Source organism: Setaria viridis, chromosome 4, assembly GCF_005286985.2.
Source record: "Setaria viridis chromosome 4, Setaria_viridis_v4.0, whole genome shotgun sequence".
Taxonomy (NCBI): Eukaryota; Viridiplantae; Streptophyta; class Magnoliopsida; order Poales; family Poaceae; genus Setaria; species Setaria viridis.
This window is the reverse complement of record NC_048266.2, coordinates 37426079-37443501: the sequence shown is the minus strand read 5'-3', so window position 1 is coordinate 37443501 and position 17423 is coordinate 37426079. Positions and strand designations below refer to the sequence as shown.

The 17423-nt window shown below is 54.0% G+C and overlaps 4 protein-coding genes across 5 annotated transcripts; 2 read left to right on the top strand and 2 right to left on the bottom strand.

Annotated features, from left to right (window-relative positions):
* Nucleotides 1-3417: 3417 nt before the first annotated feature.
* Nucleotides 3418-4193, bottom strand: LOC117851908 (uncharacterized). Its single transcript, XM_034733820.2, has one exon. The coding sequence runs from the start codon at nt 3897-3899 to the stop codon at nt 3582-3584; it is 318 nt and encodes a 105-aa protein (XP_034589711.1). The 5' UTR covers nt 3900-4193; the 3' UTR covers nt 3418-3581.
* Nucleotides 4194-6563: 2370 nt separating this feature from the next.
* On the top strand, nt 6564-7505 carry LOC117851854 (uncharacterized). The gene has a single exon (XM_034733757.2). The coding sequence runs from the start codon at nt 6724-6726 to the stop codon at nt 7006-7008; it is 285 nt and encodes a 94-aa protein (XP_034589648.1). The 5' UTR covers nt 6564-6723; the 3' UTR covers nt 7009-7505.
* A 4565-nt stretch (nt 7506-12070) lies between these two features.
* Nucleotides 12071-14081, top strand: LOC117851378 (uncharacterized). 2 transcript variants are annotated; one of them, XM_034733185.2, is made up of 2 exons: nt 12071-12264; nt 12359-14081. In XM_034733185.2, exon 2 carries the CDS (start codon nt 12389-12391, stop codon nt 13790-13792), a length of 1404 nt encoding a protein of 467 aa, XP_034589076.1. In that variant the 5' UTR covers nt 12071-12264; nt 12359-12388; the 3' UTR covers nt 13793-14081. The 2 variants fall into 2 exon arrangements, with proteins under 2 accessions (XP_034589076.1, XP_034589075.1); XM_034733184.2 differs by having other exon boundaries at nt 12356-14081.
* Nucleotides 14082-14959: 878 nt separating this feature from the next.
* Nucleotides 14960-17304, bottom strand: LOC117853699 (uncharacterized). The gene has a single exon (XM_034735990.2). It carries the CDS (start codon nt 16814-16816, stop codon nt 15074-15076), a length of 1743 nt encoding a protein of 580 aa, XP_034591881.1. The 5' UTR covers nt 16817-17304; the 3' UTR covers nt 14960-15073.
* Nucleotides 17305-17423: the final 119 nt, after the last annotated feature.

Sequence of the window (17423 nt, the reverse complement as noted above, 5' to 3'; positions counted from 1 at the left end):
CCGAAAACGGCCACATCGGCCGCCCGGGTTGAAAACGTGGGGATAGTTCGAAGACATGAAAATGGCTTCTGGACGCATTTTCGACGTTGAAAACGTGTGCTATAGGTCACAGGAGCCCAAAAACAACCACACTGGCCACCGGGGTCGAAGGAGCCCAAAAACAACCACACTGGCCACCGGGGTCGAAAATGTGGGGATGGTCTGAAGACGTGAAAATGGCCTCCGGACCCATTTTCGACCAAGAAAACGTGTGCTAAAGGTCACGGGAGCCCAAAAACGGCCACATCAGCTAGCGGGGTCGAAAATATTGGGATGGACCGAAGGCATGAAAATGGCCTTGGACCCGTTTTCGGCCATGAAAACGTGTGCTATAGGTCACGGGAGCACGAAAACGTCCACACCGGTCACGGGTCGAAAACGTTGGGGATGGTTCGAAGCCGTGAAAATAGCCTCCGAACGCGTTTTCGATGATGAAAACGTGTGCTATAAGTCACGGGAGCCCCAAAATGGCCACATCGGCTACCGAGGTTTAAGACGTGGGGGATGGACCGAAGATGTGAAAATGACCTTCGGATGAGTTTTGGACCATGAAAACGTGTGCGGTCATGGGAGCCCGAAAATGATCACAGCGGCCACCAGGGTCAAAAACATGAGGATGGTCCGAAGCCGTGAAAATAGCCTCCGGACCCGTTTTCTGCTAAGAAAATGTGTGCTATAGGTCATGGGAGCCAAAAAGAGCGATACCGGTCACCGGGGTCGAAAACGTGTGGATGGACCGAGGACGTGAAAATGGCCCCCTAACGTGTTTTCGGCCATAGCATTGTGTGTTATAGGTCACGGGAACCCGAAAACGGCCACACCGGCTACCAAGGTCGAAAACGTGGGGGATGGACCGATGACGTGAAAATGGCCTCCAGACCCGTTTTCGTCCAAGAAAACATGTGCTATAAGTCCTAGGAGCCCGAAAACAGCCACACCGGCCACTGGGGTCGAAAACATGGGGGATGGACCGAAGACGTGAAAATAGCCTCCGAACCTATTTTCGGCTAGGAAAACGTGTGCTATAGGTCACGGGATCTCGAAAACGGCCACACCGGCCACCAGGGTCGAAAACGAGGGGATGGTCCAAAGATGTGAAAATGGCCTCCGGATCCGTTTTCGGTCAAGAAAACATGTGCTAAAGATCACGGGAGCCCGAAAACGGCCACATCGACCACCGGGGTCGAAAATGTGGCGATGGACCGAAGACGTGGAAATGGCCTTGGACCCGTTTTCGACCATGAAAATGTGTGCTATAGGTCACAGAAGCACGAAAACGTCCACACGTGTCACCGAGGTCGAAAACGTGGGGGATGATCCGAAGCCATGAAAATAGCCTCCAGACGCGTTTTCGACGATGAAAATTTGTGCTATAAGTCACGGGAGTCCGAAAACGGCCACACCGGCCACCGGGGTCGAAAACATGAGGGATGGACTGAAGACGTGAAAATGGCCTCCGGACCCGTTTTCGGCTAAGAAAACATGTGCTATAGGTCATGGGAGCCCGAAAACAGCAATAGCGACCACCGGGGTCGAAAACGTGGGGATGGACCGAAGATGTGAAAATGGCCTCCCGACATGTTTTCGGCCATGAAAACGTGTGCTATAGGTCACGGGAGCCCGAAAACAGTCACACCGGCCACCGGGGTCGAAAACGTGTGGATGGACCGAGGACATGAAAATGGCCCCCTGACGTGTTTTCGGCCATAGAATTGTGTGCTATAGGTCACGGGAACCCGAAAACGGCTACACCGGTTACCAAGGTCGAAAACTTGGGGGATGGACCGATGACGTGAAAATGGCCTCCAGACCCGTTTTCGTCCAAGAAAACGTGTGCTATAAGTCCTAGGAGCCCGAAAACAGCCACACCGGCCACCGGGGTCGAAAACATGGGGGATGGACTGAAGACGTGAAAATGGCCTCCGAACCTATTTTCGGCTAGGAAAACGTGTGCTATAGGTCACGGGATCTCGAAAATGGCCACACCGGCCACCAGGGTCGAAAACATGAGGGATGGACTGAAGATGTGAAAATGGCCTCCGGACCCGTTTTCGGCTAAGAAAACATGTGCTATAGGTCATGGGAGCCCGAAAACAGCAATAGCGACCACCGGGGTCGAAAACGTGGGGATGGACCGAAGATGTGAAAATGGCCTTCGGACGAGTTTTCGACCATGAAAACACGTGCGGTCATGGGAGCTCGAAAACGATCACAGCGACCACCGGGGTCGAAAACATGGGGATGGTCCGAAGCCGTGAAAATGGCCTCCGGACCCATTTTCGGCTAAGAAAACGTGTGCTAGTGAGCCCAAAAAGAGCGGTACCGGTCACCGGGGTCGAAAACGTGTGGATGGACCGAGGACGTGAAAATGGCCCCCTGACGTGTTTTCGGCCATAGAATTGTGTGCTATAGGTCACGGGAACCCGAAAACGGCTACACCGGTTACCAAGGTCGAAAACGTGGGGGATGGACCGATGACGTGAAAATGGCCTCCGGACCCGTTTTCGTCCAAGAAAACGTGTGCTATAAGTCCTAGGAGCCCGAAAACAGCCACACCGGCCACCGGGGTCGAAAATATGGGGGATGGACCGAAGACGTGAAAATGGCCTCCGAACCTATTTTCGGCTAGGAAAACGTGTGCTATAGGTCACGGGATCTCGAAAACGGCCACACCGGCCACCAGGGTCGACAACATGAGGGATGGACTGAAGACGTGAAAATGGCCTCCGGACCCGTTTTCGGCTAAGAAAACATGTGCTATAGGTCATGGGAGCCCGAAAACAACAATAGCGACCACCGGGGTCGAAAACGTGGGGATGGACCGAAGAAGTGAAAATGGCCTTCGGACGAGTTTTCGACCATGAAAACGCGTGCGGTCATGGGAGCCCGAAAACGATCACAGCGACCACCGGGGTCGAAAACATGGGGATGGTCCGAAGCCGTGAAAATGGCCTCCGGACCCGTTTTCGGCTAAGAAAACGTGTGCTAGTGAGCCCAAAAAGAGCGGTACCGGTCACCGGGGTCGAAAACGTGTGGATGGACCGAGGACGTGAAAATGGCCCCCTGACGTGTTTTCGGCCATAGAATTGTGTGCTATAGGTCACGGGAACCCGAAAACGGCTACACCGGTTACCAAGGTCGAAAACGTGGGGGATGGACCGATGACGTGAAAGTGGCCTCAAGACCCGTTTTCGTCCAAGAAAACATGTGTTATAAGTCACGAAAGCTCGAAAATGACCATACCTAGAGCTTAAGTTAGGTTTAGGGTTAACAGTTTAGAGTGGCAACACGTCAGGCAACACTCAATCGTGCCTTTGCCACGCCAGGCAACCAAAGAAAGGATGGCATTAGAGGCTGAGATTGGCAAGTGCCAAGAGGTAGCTACATCGCAAATCCTTTAATTTCCCATTTGTTCACCCAGCAATAATTCCCGTGCTGGCATCAGAGGAGGACGGAGTACATGCAAATTTGCAGATACATCTCGGTATGAGCAAGAAGAGGAGAAATCTCACAACACGAAGAACCAACCAATCCTAATCAAATCAATTCGGGCCCCAGCAGACGAGGTGGTACGCCTTGTGCAGCTTCTCCTCCTCCGACCGCCTAGACCTGCCGGCGGCGGCCAAAGCCGGAGCCGCGGCGCTGCTGCCGCCGCCCGCGGTCTGGGACGACGACGACGACGACAGAGACACCGGCACGGCGCGGCCGGTGGCCTTGGCGGCGGCCGCGCGGTTGTAGAGGGATCGGATCGCGTAGTCCCACCGGCACAGCCCCGCCTGGTCCTTGAGCGCCTCCACCGCGCTCATGCTCGCCGCCACCACGAACGACGACGCCTTCTTGCTCAACGACGGCGCGCTCATCCTCGCTCCTGTCCGAGCTAAAGGCCTTAAGTTTCTTGATCGAGTGGACTAGCTATAGAGTAGCTTGCGGGTTGCTTGCTTCTGGATCTTGGTCTGGTTGTGTTGACGCTTTGCGCTGCGGCGATGAGCCGATGACGAGGTGGGAGGGGAGGTGGGTTATATATACGGCAGCCGGCGGGTAGCTGTTGCAGTTGGCGGCAGCGAGGAAGGAGGAGGACGCGGCGGGAGGGGAAAACAGGGGGCTCTCCGGCTCTGGTCGCTGGTTTCGGCAGAGTGGCCGGCTAAACTCCACCCGGGTTCCCAAAAACCAGGTGTTGGGGCGCGACGGCGCTGAAAAAGAGTGAGATGAGGTGCATGTGGTCTGCATACGCACGGAACGTTCGCATACATTGATTTCTTTTATGAACTGGTTTAAATATTTTTTAGCCGAGTTTCACCAGGTTTTTTTTTCGAGCAATGGATTTCACCTTCTTTTTTTTGCAGAGTTTTACATGAAAATAAAATTTTTCCCTTTGCTCTCACTGAAAAAGAGTGAGGTGCATCAGTGCATGTGATCTACATGCGCCCGGAACGTTCTCTTACATGATTGTGCGTTACTGAACTGATTTAAAATATTTTATTAATCGAGTTTCACCAGATTTTTCTTACGACCAATGGGTTTCACCTGATTTGTTTGCAAAACATTATACAAAGGCTCTACTCTAAGTAGTGTCATCCTTCTAATTAGTATCATACAATGATGAAATAAAATCGTAGAGAACATCGCTTTCCCTACGAAGCTATGATTGCTGGGGTTTGACCGGGACTTTAGCTACTATTTTCGGTTCAAGATATGCTAGTGCTATTCAATAGATTCTATTTTGTTCAAAACATGTCTTCAGTACTTGCACACACCTTTTTTGTGTTTGATCCTAGAGCTAAAGTTTAGTCCATGTCACATCGAATATTCGGATGCTAATTAGGAGGACTAAATATGAGTTAATTATAAAACTAATTACACAGATGGAGGCTAAACGGCGAGACGAATCTATTAAGCCTAATTAGTCCATCATTAGCAAGTGGTTACTGTAGCAGCACATTGTCAAATCATGGACTAATTAGACTTAATAGATTCGTCTCGCCGTTTAGCCTCCATCTGTGTAATGAGTTTTGTAAATAGTCTATGTTTAATACTCCTAATTAGTATCTAAACATTCGATATAACAGGGACTAAAGTTTATCCCGGGGATCAAACACTCCCTTAGAGCGTTTCCAACTATCTAGCTCTAAACTAGTAGAAGCTAATTTTTTATTTACTGAACAGTGCAAAAATAAGAGACTAGCTAGGAGTGAAGAGATAACCTTGCTCATTTTCTAATCACATTCCTCTCGCTGCACAACATCCAAGACTAGCTGCTGCACCGCTCTCTCCTTTAAATTTATCAGCTTGAAGTAGCTCATACCATTAAAGATACCATTAAAGATGCTCTTAGCTATACCCCTCCTATTATTCATCATCAACTGGTTTAAAAAATATCTCGCAGTTACGGATATTGCTGATGAGAGAGCTGACATGAAGTTAAAGTTCTGTTTGGATACGGAGTGCTAAACTTTAGCACTCCACTTTTAGCACTCTTTTAGCACTTAGGTATCCAAACAGGTGTGCTAAAAGTGGGGTACTAAAGTTTAGCACATCCTTTTTCATTAGTACACTCAAGGGGGTGCTAAAGGGTGCTAATAGTGCTAAAAGTGGTCCCCCTCTCTACTTTTTTCCCACCATTACCCCATCTCTCTCCTCTGCTGCAATTTAAGAAGAGTATATGATGGGCAATATTATCATTTCCCATCAAAAGTGCTAAACTTTAGCACGTTACTATCCAAACAGGCCCTAAGTTGTCCACCGCAATAGGCTCAACGATAACCCGAAGGTAGTCTTTGAGTTATTTTCCTCTGCTTGTTTATTCTGGGCTGGACTACTTCGGCGACCAGCGCAGTTGCGTTTGGAGTTTTGGACTTTGCAAGTTGCAAATCAGAGTTTCACGAACCTGTTTTGCTGAACATAGATGCTGCTCAAGTCTCACACACAGTAACTATATCGCGGTCCACACAGAGTCCAGCGGTTCAGAAGAAAAAATGGGCGCGTGCAAAACACGACGGAATCAAACACTAAAACAGCTTACGAGATTCGAACCACTCCGAATCTCGTGACCGCGCCCGGCTGCTTAACACTGATCGCGCGTGGTTTCAGTGATGGGCTAGCGCGGGCGGCACGACGCGCCGACAAAGGCGACCCCACTGGAACGAACGTGTCGTGCCACCGACCGGTCACCTCGTGCCGTGCGCCGGCATCTGGTTGGCTGCCCTGCCGAGTTTCGGTGCCACCCACTGGTTTCGGTGGGTCTCCGTCCGGGCGTTTTCGCTGGGTCCGGCCGGTCGCCCCGCACCACGCGTACGGGCGGAGCCAAAACCGTGGACGCTCATCCCCAGCCAGCCAACCGTTTCCTTCCCCCCGCGCAGCGCACGCCATCGGACCTGGCAGCGGGTCGGGCACCGCGCCGTTCCGCCCGGACCCCGCGCGCGCGCGCCTGGCGAGACGCGCTTCACTTGTTTCCGGAGCCGGGTCTCGCCTCTCGCGCCCGGTCTTACCCGTGATCGTTTGGCTGACAAATTCAGGCAGAGGGCCTCTATAAGAAAGATTATTATCGTGTCAGGTCTCAGGTGGCTAAACCTAAGCGACCAAGCTACTAGTAGCGTAGGCTGCGTAGCGTACCGCGAGAGGAGAGGTTGCTGGTGCCCGCGGGAGTCAGGCGGTGGCGCGCGGGCGGCGGCGAGCCGGCGAGGCATCATGTGCGACGGGCGGGAGTACTGCAGGCGGGAGCGCGCCTTCCGCGCCTCCCTGCACGACGCGAAGCCGGCGGGCACGGCTGCCGCGTGCCGGCACGACGCGAAGGCGGAGGCCGCGCGCGGCGAGGGCGCCGGGACGGTGGCGGCGGCGGCGCGGGCCAAGGTGCGCGCGCGGGAGGCCGAAGCCGAGCGGGAGTGGAGGCAGCGGCCGCGGGAGCGGGGGGCGGAGGCGGAGATCGAGAGGACGGAGAAGCTCATGCACCTGCTCCTCTGGGGACCCAACTGACCTTTTTCCCTCCTGACGACGAAACCGGGTCTCCAAGTCCAAGGTCTCGACGGACGGCCTGATGCAACAGTTCGTGTGCATGCTTGTGGATTTTCAGAAATTTGTGATTAAAAACAATTTTGGATCGTTGTTTGGTTGTTTCAACGTGATGACGCTGTTCATTCCTTGATTTCGTTACATGGAAAAGTGGAATTGTAGTATATCAATCCTGATTAGACACAGGCAGCTTCCGAATAGTCCCGTGGGCTTTGCTTGTTGATTGGTTGTTCATCTCTTGTTGGGCTGTTTTTGCTGTAATCTACGCCGGCTTGTTTTGTACGGCCCATTACTGGCTGAAACTCTTATACAGCCCATTACTGGCTTGTTGGTACGGTGGACAGTGCCACGGACCCACAGTGGACGCAAGCCTGTATCCCATGTTGTTTAAATTAAGCCACCGTTGTCGTGCTTTGTAGAACATGCCATTCTTAAGGAAAATGGTTATTTTGGTTTTGTTCTGTTTTGAGTGTATAAATCTATGCATGTATTATTGTTGTCGCGCTCTAAGAGCAGACTGAATCTGAATCCAGTACAACAGCTGGACAAGAGAAGACCCATGAATTATTGCACAGATACCTCATTTCAAACGCATGAATTTCTGGAGACTCCTGCATGAACGGAACGTGTGCGCTGCAGAAATTCATTCACTACGTTTGGACAAGAAAGGAAAAGCCTAGCAAGCTAACTTCAATCTCTATTCAGCGCAGCAGTTGGCTGGGGACCATCTTTTTTTACCCCCGCGTCGTCTCTCTCGGGGGCGACGCGTCCTCCCTCCGCTTAGCCTGATCTGTGCTCTCCCTGCGGGATTCGCTCGGACTCGGTGGCGGCCGGTGCGTGTCGGGCGCGGCTGGGCGGCAGCTGCTGCTTCCCTGCCTGCGCAACGGTGGGCGCTGGTGCTGCAGTTTCGTGTAGCGGCGGCCCAGATCCAGCCGGAGGCAGCATGATACGGCGGCGCGTGCGTCGGGCGCGCGGCTTGGCCCGGCGATGGCGGCTGGCGAGCGATGTTGCCCGATAAGGGCCGCGACCGCGCCTGGCGTGCGGCGTGGCTCGGCTGCGGCGGCGTCCGCGACCGGCGCGAGGCGTGGCTCGGTTGCGGCGACTGTTCCCGGCTGCGACGGCGTCCGCGGCCGACGCGCGGCGGCTGTTCTTCTGGCAGCAGCGGCGGCGCCCGGCTACGGCGGCGCGTGCGGCCGGTGCGCGTTGAGCGGCGGCGGCAACCGCGGCCGGCGCGCGGTCCCAGCGGCTCCATGGCGCGGTGCAGCCAGGAACTCCAGCGGCGCCGCGGCCTGCCCCTGCGGCGGGCGGGCTCCAAGGTGCCGGCGTCTGTTCGATCTGCGTAGGGATGGCAACGGGGCAGGTTGGGATCGGGGAAGCTTCTGCGGACACCCCCGCGGCAAAACCCGAACCTGAAACCCCATTTGGATGAAAATGCTGCTTCGACCTCGAAACCCGCGGGTGTCCAAAATCCGGTGGGTTCCTGACACCCGAACCGTCAGCCCGTGGGGGCTGTGTTGCCGCTATCGCGTTAGGGGGCCGCGTCGCCTGCCGAGCTCCCCATCATCGGTGTTGCCTGTCGGGATCCTAGGCGCTGCCGCCCGTGAGGTCTGCGCCGCTGTCGCTGCGTTGTGGGGGTCCTCGCTACCGTTGTCGCGGGCGAGGGGGTCGAGGGGCGTAGGCGGCGCTCACGGGCGAGGGTGCAGGGGTGGGGCCTAGCCCTGAGCAAATTTAACTGAGAACCAAGAACTGAACCGAACTTATCGAGAACCGGACCGAACTTACCGAGAACCGGAATTTCGGTTCCCAGTTCCTAGGAACCGAACTTTAATCGATTAATTCGGTTCCGTACCTCGGTTAACTGAAATAACCGAGCTACCGAGGAGGTCCATCAGCCCAGCTTGAGAGCACCCTGTATCCCTACCCCCGCACCCTACCTGCACCGGCGCCGTCACCTCCCCAACATCGGCGCTGCCGCCTCCCCACCTGCATCGGCGCTGCTTCCTCCCCAACCGCACCGGCGCTGCCTCCCCACACGCACTGCCGCCGCCGCCTTCCCACCTGCATTGGCGCTACCTCCATGGCTTCCTTGGCCTCCCCGTCAAGTTCGAGCTCGAGATCCCCGGCTAGGTCCCCAGCTCGGTGTTGCTTAATTTTTCTACTCAATAGTTGGTCGGTTAGTTCGGTTGGAATCGGAACCGAACCAAACTAATCGAAATTGAACTTCGTTGGTACCCATTTTTTGGAAGAACCGATCGGTACCGAGTTTCCTAAAAACCGAACTTCATCAAAAACCAAAGAACCGATCGGTTCGGTAGTACCGAACGCCTAGGCCTACTAGGGGCAGCACGGGCGAGGGCGAGGGTGCGTGGTAGGGGGCAGCATGGCGGTCGCCGCCACCGCTGGGGAGTGGGGATGGGGTAGAGGCCGGCAGGGGTCACGGGGAGAGTGGGTGAGAGAGGAGAAGGAGGTGGAGGGCTGCTGGGCTGGAAGCGTGGAGCAAACCAGTACGAGGGAGGTGTGGGCCGGTGCGGGTGAGTGATAGGTAGGCCGGTGTGCCAGCAGCTGTGCTTCGTGGGCCAAATTCGGGCTCCATGGGCCTCCACGGGGGAAATCTTTAACCTAGCCCCTCACTCGCCATGTGTCGGGTCCCCGAACCCGAGACCCGTGGGGGGAATTTCGGACCCGCCCCCGTCCCTGTCGGGTTTGAAACCCACGAGTCTCGGGTCCAGACCTGCCCGATTGCCATCCCTAGATCTGCGGCGGTGTGTTGGCAGTGCCGCGGTGGCGTGGCCGACAACAGTTTGCTCAGGCATATGCTAGCATTCCCATGGTAGTGTCGTTGGCTGCAGTCGTACGGAGGCTCACCAGTAGCGCCATGGTGGTGGGGCTGGAGGTGCCGACCATTTTTCTCTACACCGTGGTGACAATGTGGGTGAAAACCCATCCTTCTTTAGGATGGCGTCGATGGCGCCATTGGTGTCATGTCCTTCCTGAAGGTGACGTTGGGCATCTTTGGCATGAACCTTGGCTCCTATAATGACAAGGATGCCGGCCTTCCCTGTCGAATGTGGCGGGTGAAAATCCAACCCAGTTTGAGCTGGCATTGACGACGTCTTCAGTGTCATGACCTTCCTGAAGGCAATGTCAGGCAATTCTGACAAAGAGGCTTGCTTCAGCGATGGCTGCTTCTGAGAGGGTGATTTTGTTTCTTTTCCTTTCTTTCTCTTTTCTTTTTCTTAAAAAAAAAGAGGATCCAGTCTGTGGCATGGTTGTGTGGTGGCTCGTGTCGACATCCTAATCCAGCCGGTTAGAGTTCGGGGAAGCTCGGGTCGATGTTCCAATCTGACCGGGCGAAGTTTCATTGAGGCTCGTGTCGATATCCCAATCCGACCGGGCGGAGTTGCGAGAGACCTGGTTGATGTCCCAATCCAACCGGCTGATGTTGTGGGGTTGAGTTGAGTTTGAGTAGTGCGTTGGCGTGGTGCGGCGAAGGTTGATGTCCCAATCCAACCGACCAGTGTTGTTTCCCTGCTGTAGTTTGAGCTTATTCTACTTTTTAATATAATCGGCACCTCTCGTGCTTGACGTGTGCTTGCATCATTCTTGCTGATGCTACACTTGTACAGTTGTACTATACCTTTCATAAGTCATGTGCATAACTACAGATAATGCATCATGCGGTTGTACTGGCATGAAGCCTGGAAACTGTACCCTAATGGTGTTTTAGTTGTACTATAATTGTGCGTGCGCTGCTAGTACTTATATAACTACATGTATAGACAAAGGATTCTCTGTCTGCTTGTTTGGCACTATGCTCCGCGAGTCTGCACTTGACTCTGTCTCTGTGGGATCATCTGTCCATATACATATACTCCTACTGTTAAATTCAGCTCGGTTCTGATCATTCCTGAGAGCGCGCGCGCGCGCTGCGCGCAGGCCAGATGCCAAGGTGGGCGCTGGTGGCCGTGAGCGTCGACGGTTGGCCGGACGTGTGCAACGGGCGGGACCGCGGGAGCGCAGTGCACGCGGCCGCCTCGCAGCAACGGTACCCGGCAACGACGGGGAGGCGGGGATGGAGTCGGAGCGCGCCAAGGTTGCGCTGTGTCCGGGCGACCGGGCCCCAGCATGTTCGACACAACGTCCTGAAAACCTGAAGAATGTATTTGTCGTCCCCTGTAAAGCTGTCTTTTGAAGAGCTTTCTCACGAAAACTTCGCCAGTTTGTTGAAACTTTGAAGAGTGGTTGTGCTTAAAAGGGAAAAAAAAGAAAACAAGAGGCGGCGCGTGTCTTGCTGGTGATAGGTGAAAGCTGACGGTAGAATAGAAGCAATCACCTAGCGGTAAAAGAAAAAGAAAACTGGTTCATAGCTTAGCGTTGTGCAGACGGGGGTATTGGAATTTGATTTCGGTACCGTCCTAGGGTCCTACGAGCTCCCAAGTCCGAGCAAACGGCGGGAAAGCAAGCATCAGTGCACTCCACGGCGCTAATTCGAATGGGCGCGCAGTTTTTTATGCCTCGGCCAAGGAAACGCAGAAACGTGATCAGGAAGAAACAAATTCTCTAGTTTCCCCCGAGAAATGGGAAAAAACACAAGGCTCCGCATTCAGGTACTACCCCAGAATGATGCACCGCATTCAGCAATCAAGTCGGACCGGCGGTGCCAAAAACGTGAAGAGATTTCGAGATGAAATCGTTTTCAATCTCTCCTCAATATATCCTCGAACGGAAATGTTATCGATCACAGTAATAACGTGTAAAGCGATGCAACGATCTTTTTTTTTTTGAAAAAATTATGCAACGAATTTTTCGGGTGGAGTTTGTTTGTTGGGTGGGTGCGCACTTGATGCCGTGCTGCAACGACTCCCTCGTCCGAGAGGCTCCCACGGTCCCACCCACTACTAACGTGCCGCTTGCAGCCTGGCCCCACTGCGTCTGCATGTGTAATTTCCCCCCCTTTTTTCAAAAAAAAAAATCCACTTGCAATAATACAAAGCGCGGCGCTCCCCTTCCGCTCCCGAGTCCCAACGGTCGAGTGGCGTGGCACCCCCCCGCCTCTTAAACCCGCCTCTTCCTCTTTCCCCGCCCCGCATCGCGTCCCCCCAGTTCGCACCGCAAATTTCGAAAAATCCCCCACCTGATCCGACCTAATCCCGCCTCAGATCGCGCGAGGGGAGCAGGAATCCGCGCTCCTCATCCCCGCCCATCCATCGATCGATTCAGGTACCACTCCATCGCTGCCCCCGATTTCGAATTTATTCGTCGCTCCGATCCATCGCGAAGGGGGCTCTCAACTGACCTTCCGTGTATGCAGCAGCCGAGCGCGAAGGGTTCTCCCGCGGCGGCGATGGAGGAGGATCCGTTGATCCCGCTGGTGCACGTCTGGAACAACGCCGCGTTCGACCACGCCTCCGCCTCCTCCGCGTGGCACGCCGCCCACACCGCGGCCGCGGATTCGGGCGTCGCCGAGGGGGACAAGGAGAACCACCGCCCGGAGCCCGAGGCCGCCGCCGACGTCCAAGCGGAGATCGGCCACATCGAGGCGGAGATCCTGCGCCTCTCCTCGCGGCTCCACCACCTCCGCACCTCCTCCAACCAGACGCCGGAGCCCAAGCGCGGCGCGGGGGAGGCCGCGCCCGCGGCGAAGGCGGTGGTGGTGCGGCCGCGGACGAGGGGGCTCAGCCTCGGGCCTCTCGACGTCATCGCCGCCGCCAAACCCAACCCGTCGCTCCACGAGAAGCAGCAGCCGCCGCCGCGCGCCGCGCAGCCGAAGCCGATCAAGCAGGCTCCGGCGCCGCGAGGCAGGGGGTTCAGCCTCGGGCCCCTCGACATCGTCGCCTCGAACCCTAGGGTGCCCGCCGCCGCGCCGCAGAGGAAGGTTCAGGGCGAGGGCGGTCCCGCGCGCCCGATCCTGAAGCCGATCAAGGAGCCCCCGGTGCAGCGGCGCAGGGGAGTCAGCCTCGGGCCCTTGGAGATCCACCACGGCGCCGGCAGCAAGCTGGGGGCGGCAGCGGCAGCGGCGCGGGTCAAGCCGTTCTCCAGTAAGCTCTCTTCCGTCCGAGAAGATGGCCAGCGTTCCAAGCAGAACGCCGTCCCCGCCAGACCTTGGCCATCCAGCAATGCCAGGCAAGGGACTGCAGCAAGCAGAGCCAAGGCGAGGAGCGGGAGCATGAGCCCCAGGTCCAGGAGGCAGTCGGCTTCCAAGGCTACTGAGACAACGGGAGGCAACACCAAGGCTACAGAGACAAGGGGACGCAATGCTGCAATTGCAGTTAACAAGGGGGATGATGAGCTCAAGCCCAAAGGCGTGGTCAATCACACAGGCAATGCAGCCGTTGCGAAGAGGCCAGCGGGGAGCTCCAAGGTCAGGATCGTCCCAAGTCGCTACAGCCTCACGCCTGGCTCATCCCTGGCAGCTGGAACACAAGAGAAGCGGTGTAAGCAGTCTCTCCCAGGTTTGGCAGGTGGTTCAAGCCAGAGGGTGGAGATCAGAGCAAAGCTTACAGAGCCATCGACTGATGAGCTGTCTCCTGAAACCATCGCCAAGGTTGCAGAGCTGCTCCCAAGGATCAGGACCATGCCGCCTTCTGATGAGAGCCCACGCGACTCGGGATGTGCCAAGCGTGTTGCGGATTTGGTCGGGAAGCGATCCTTCTTCACCGCTGCCATGGATGATGGTAATGCCGTCACGCCCTACCAGGCACGGGTGCTCGAAGTTGAATCACCCGAGGCAGGAGAAGCAGCAGCATGATAAGTTCAGTTCCGACCAACAGCTCGGTTCCCCTTCTTCGTGAGTGTTTTAAGTGCCTGCTTGACTTGAGCTTGCATCTGGGTGAGGCCTTTTTTGCAGTGTGCTACTACATAGTCTACTGTAACATTCATATCATATCTCATGTCCTATTTCTTTTGTCGAGACTTTGCTAGTAAATGTATGTGACCTTGCAAAAAGAGAGTGAAAAGGTCCCTGCTCCAGTGGGTACTTTGAGTTGTAAGTGTGTTCTCGGTTTGATGAAGTACAGGATCATGGTTTGGGTTGATAATATGCCTTCTCCTTTTGTCCTGTTTTGCTTCCTTCGATTTGAAATGCAATTGGATATTCTTCTCTGAAGATTGAAGAGTTCCTGTCCTTTATAGGTGCAAATAACTGGTCAGTATCAGTATATCAACAACATGGACTTATCCAGTTCATGCATAATTCACTGATGAGAAATACGAAAGAAAACGGGTGCGTTCCATTAACAATTTTTTTTCAGCAGTAAAAGATAAGGACTAAGCAAACCATGAACCCAAATTCACCATTGCTTTCAGCTTTGGAGGCATGCAAATAATTATAGAGGTCAGATTGGCCCTGATATTTTGCTGCCTATATTTGGACCACATACAGAGGTCTGGATCAGTCATTGCTGGATATTCACGAGCTCATCTTGAATCATCACGGGAATGCCAATATCCAAAGAATATTAGGAAGAAAACAAGTTACAGGTTAACAAGACAACAATTTTTTTGCTGAATACTTGCTTATAATTGTTCATTGTTCGGTGTGAAAGCGATACCAGTATTTTAGTGCTACTCTTGTTTAGCCCGCATTTGTCTGCTTTGACATGTTAGTTGTCTACTACTAAATTTCACTGATTTCCCAAGTAACAATGTTGCAGGAACCGTTAGTTTGGCTGCTTGCTAACTCCCACTTGCTCCTGTCTTAACAAATTGGCTGGATGCCTAAGTTGTGTTTGGATTATCTGCTGGTGTAGATGTAGTGCAGAAGATTGACTGGTTGATGGTTTAGAGACCCTGTAGAGTAGGAGTAGATCACTAAAAGGTGATCACAAGACAAGACTCATGAGATAGCTTAGCTTTCCCTGTTCCTCGGGGGGGGGGGGGGGGGGGGGGGACCTTCAATTTAACTGAAGATGCAATATACATCACATAGGAATCATACTGAAGGATGTGTTGAGATTACAAGCAAAGCAGAAAACTATGGACATGAACAAACTATAGCTAAATCTTAGTGATAATAAGGGTCAAAAATAACTTAAACACTCCATATTTTGCTGAAAATAGTTTGCAGTCTGTTAGTAGATAGTTTCCTGACGATCTTCTTGGCGTCAAAGTCGCCGGAGTCTGCTAGTTCTTTCAGGCTGCAGAAGTGCTCTGATGTCACAATTTTCTTCCTTCCACTGTTGGTCTCAGTCAAGGACATAATAGCAGAGAGGATCAAGTCCTTTGCTATCAACTTACCCTCAGCTGGATCAAGCAGCTGCAGCAGCCTGTCCAAATTATCACTGTCTTGAACGAAGATGGTGCGATTGGGGTGAAGTAGCAGTAAGCTGGAAAGCACTTGAGCTGCCATTTCACGAACCCGACATGATTTCGCTCCAAGCAAGCTTGAGAGGGCACTCAAATACCCTGCTCTTCCCATCATCCTGTTGTACTCCTCGGAAACCTCAGAGAGATGCCTCAGGATTTTGAGAGTGCATTCTAGAACAGCATAGTCGCCATTGTTGAGGTAGAAGAGCAGCCAACCAAGGACATCCGAGCTGATGAGGTCATCTATGGAGTTTGCAGAAGAGAAGCAGAAGAACCAAATGGCTGCAAGAGCAACCTCCCTTGCCTTGTATGAGTATGGAAGATCCGGGTATATCAACTGAAGGAGTGACTGGATCACCCCCATACTGACGGCTTCCTCTCTGACATCGGCGTCATCCAGAGCCATGGCATGGAGCAATTCGACGGCGCCGAGCTTGCGAACCTCTTCCTTCTTCTGGGAGAGCTTCACCAGCTCCGTGACCACCCCCTGCTCGACCATGAACATCTTCACTTCCTCCACCCGGCTCAGGTTCCTCAGCACTGCAAAAGATGAGCTGATCAGCTTGCTGCTGCTGCCGGCGTCGGCGCAGGCGTGCAACAGCGTGGTGAGGCCACCGTGCGCGCAGACGGCCCACACGTTGTCGGAGTTCTCCGTCAGCTCCCTCAGAGCCTGGGCTGCTCTCTCCTTGCCGAGCTCACTGGCTGCGTCTGTGTTCTCCAGCAGCTGGACAAGTGGGGCAATCACCCCTGCCTTAACCAGCATTCCTCTGTAACACTCGGAGCTTGCAACAATGGCGACAGCACCTGCAGCCTCTTCTTGGATGCACGCGTCCGTCGACTCGAGAAACCCGGTCAGAAAGGTGATGCCGTCGTCGATGTCGAGAGCAACAGCCTTTGCACACAATTCGTCTTCTGCCAAGAGCTCTCTAATGGTGGCCAATGCCTGGCTCCTCTGGACGGTGCCACCAATCCTGATCCTGGAGAAGAGATCCTTGAGGTAGAACGTCTTCTCACCTACGCTGGCCTCGACGCCGGGCCTTACGGCGACAATGGCCTTCGACGGCGATGGCACCCCGGAGGAAGCCATCTCCTTGAGCTGCTTCATGTGTGCATCAAGCTTGCAGCTCAGATTGTCCAGGTCACTCCTCAGACGAAGCCTTCCACCCTTGTATGACCCATCACTGCATTGAGAAGCAACAGCCTGGATGTTCCTCACGGTTGCTGAAGCCGACCGCAGAAGCTCAACCAAGACAGGATGCTCCTCGTCATCGTCCTTGCCGTCGACGCCGACACTGCAGCAGAGTGAATTCAGGCTGCAGCAGAGCTGTTGAAGCTTGTCCTTGATGGATTGCCACTTCGCTGGGAACTGTGAGACAGAGCAGGCCAGTGAAGAGGATGCCATGGACATGAGGAGCTCCAGTGCCTCGCCATGACTGCTGCCTTCTGGTGCTTCCTCAGCTTCTCCCATCTCTGCACTCTATCTTGGTCAGCTGATCACCACTACAAGAACACTGTCTACCTATGTGGCATTCATCTTGGGGAAGCCTCTTGGGAATTGGGAGCTTGAGATGCTATCTATGTATGCTGTATTGCTTGTGGATGGTGTAAGGAACTGGGACAGATGTTAGTTTTGTACTGGCATCTACTGGTAGCCAGTGCACGCCGCTATGGGGGCAGATGGGTAGGCTGGTTGGTAGCGCACGGCGCCAATCTCTGATCTGGCTTCTAGTTACCCCTGCCATGCTGCCTCCTGTTGGTTTCTTTCTTCCATTGGAATCTTGCTGCTCTCTCTGTCAATCTGTTACTATCTTCAGCTTCAACTCGGGCTTGGTCACTTGTTTCTCTGTCCTGCTGCAGCCTCACCGGTGATTTTGTACTTACCAGAAGCTAAAAAAGTTTTGTTTACTTGCCTAGAACTAATGAATTGTTAGCATATGGCTGCACATTGCTGCAATGAGAACAAAGGAATGGAATGGGATGAATGATGGCTTGGATCAGTGGGTTGGGTGAGTGTGCAGAAAGAGTTAAAGAATGCTTAATACACTTTGGCTCATCATCTCCATGGGATATAATGG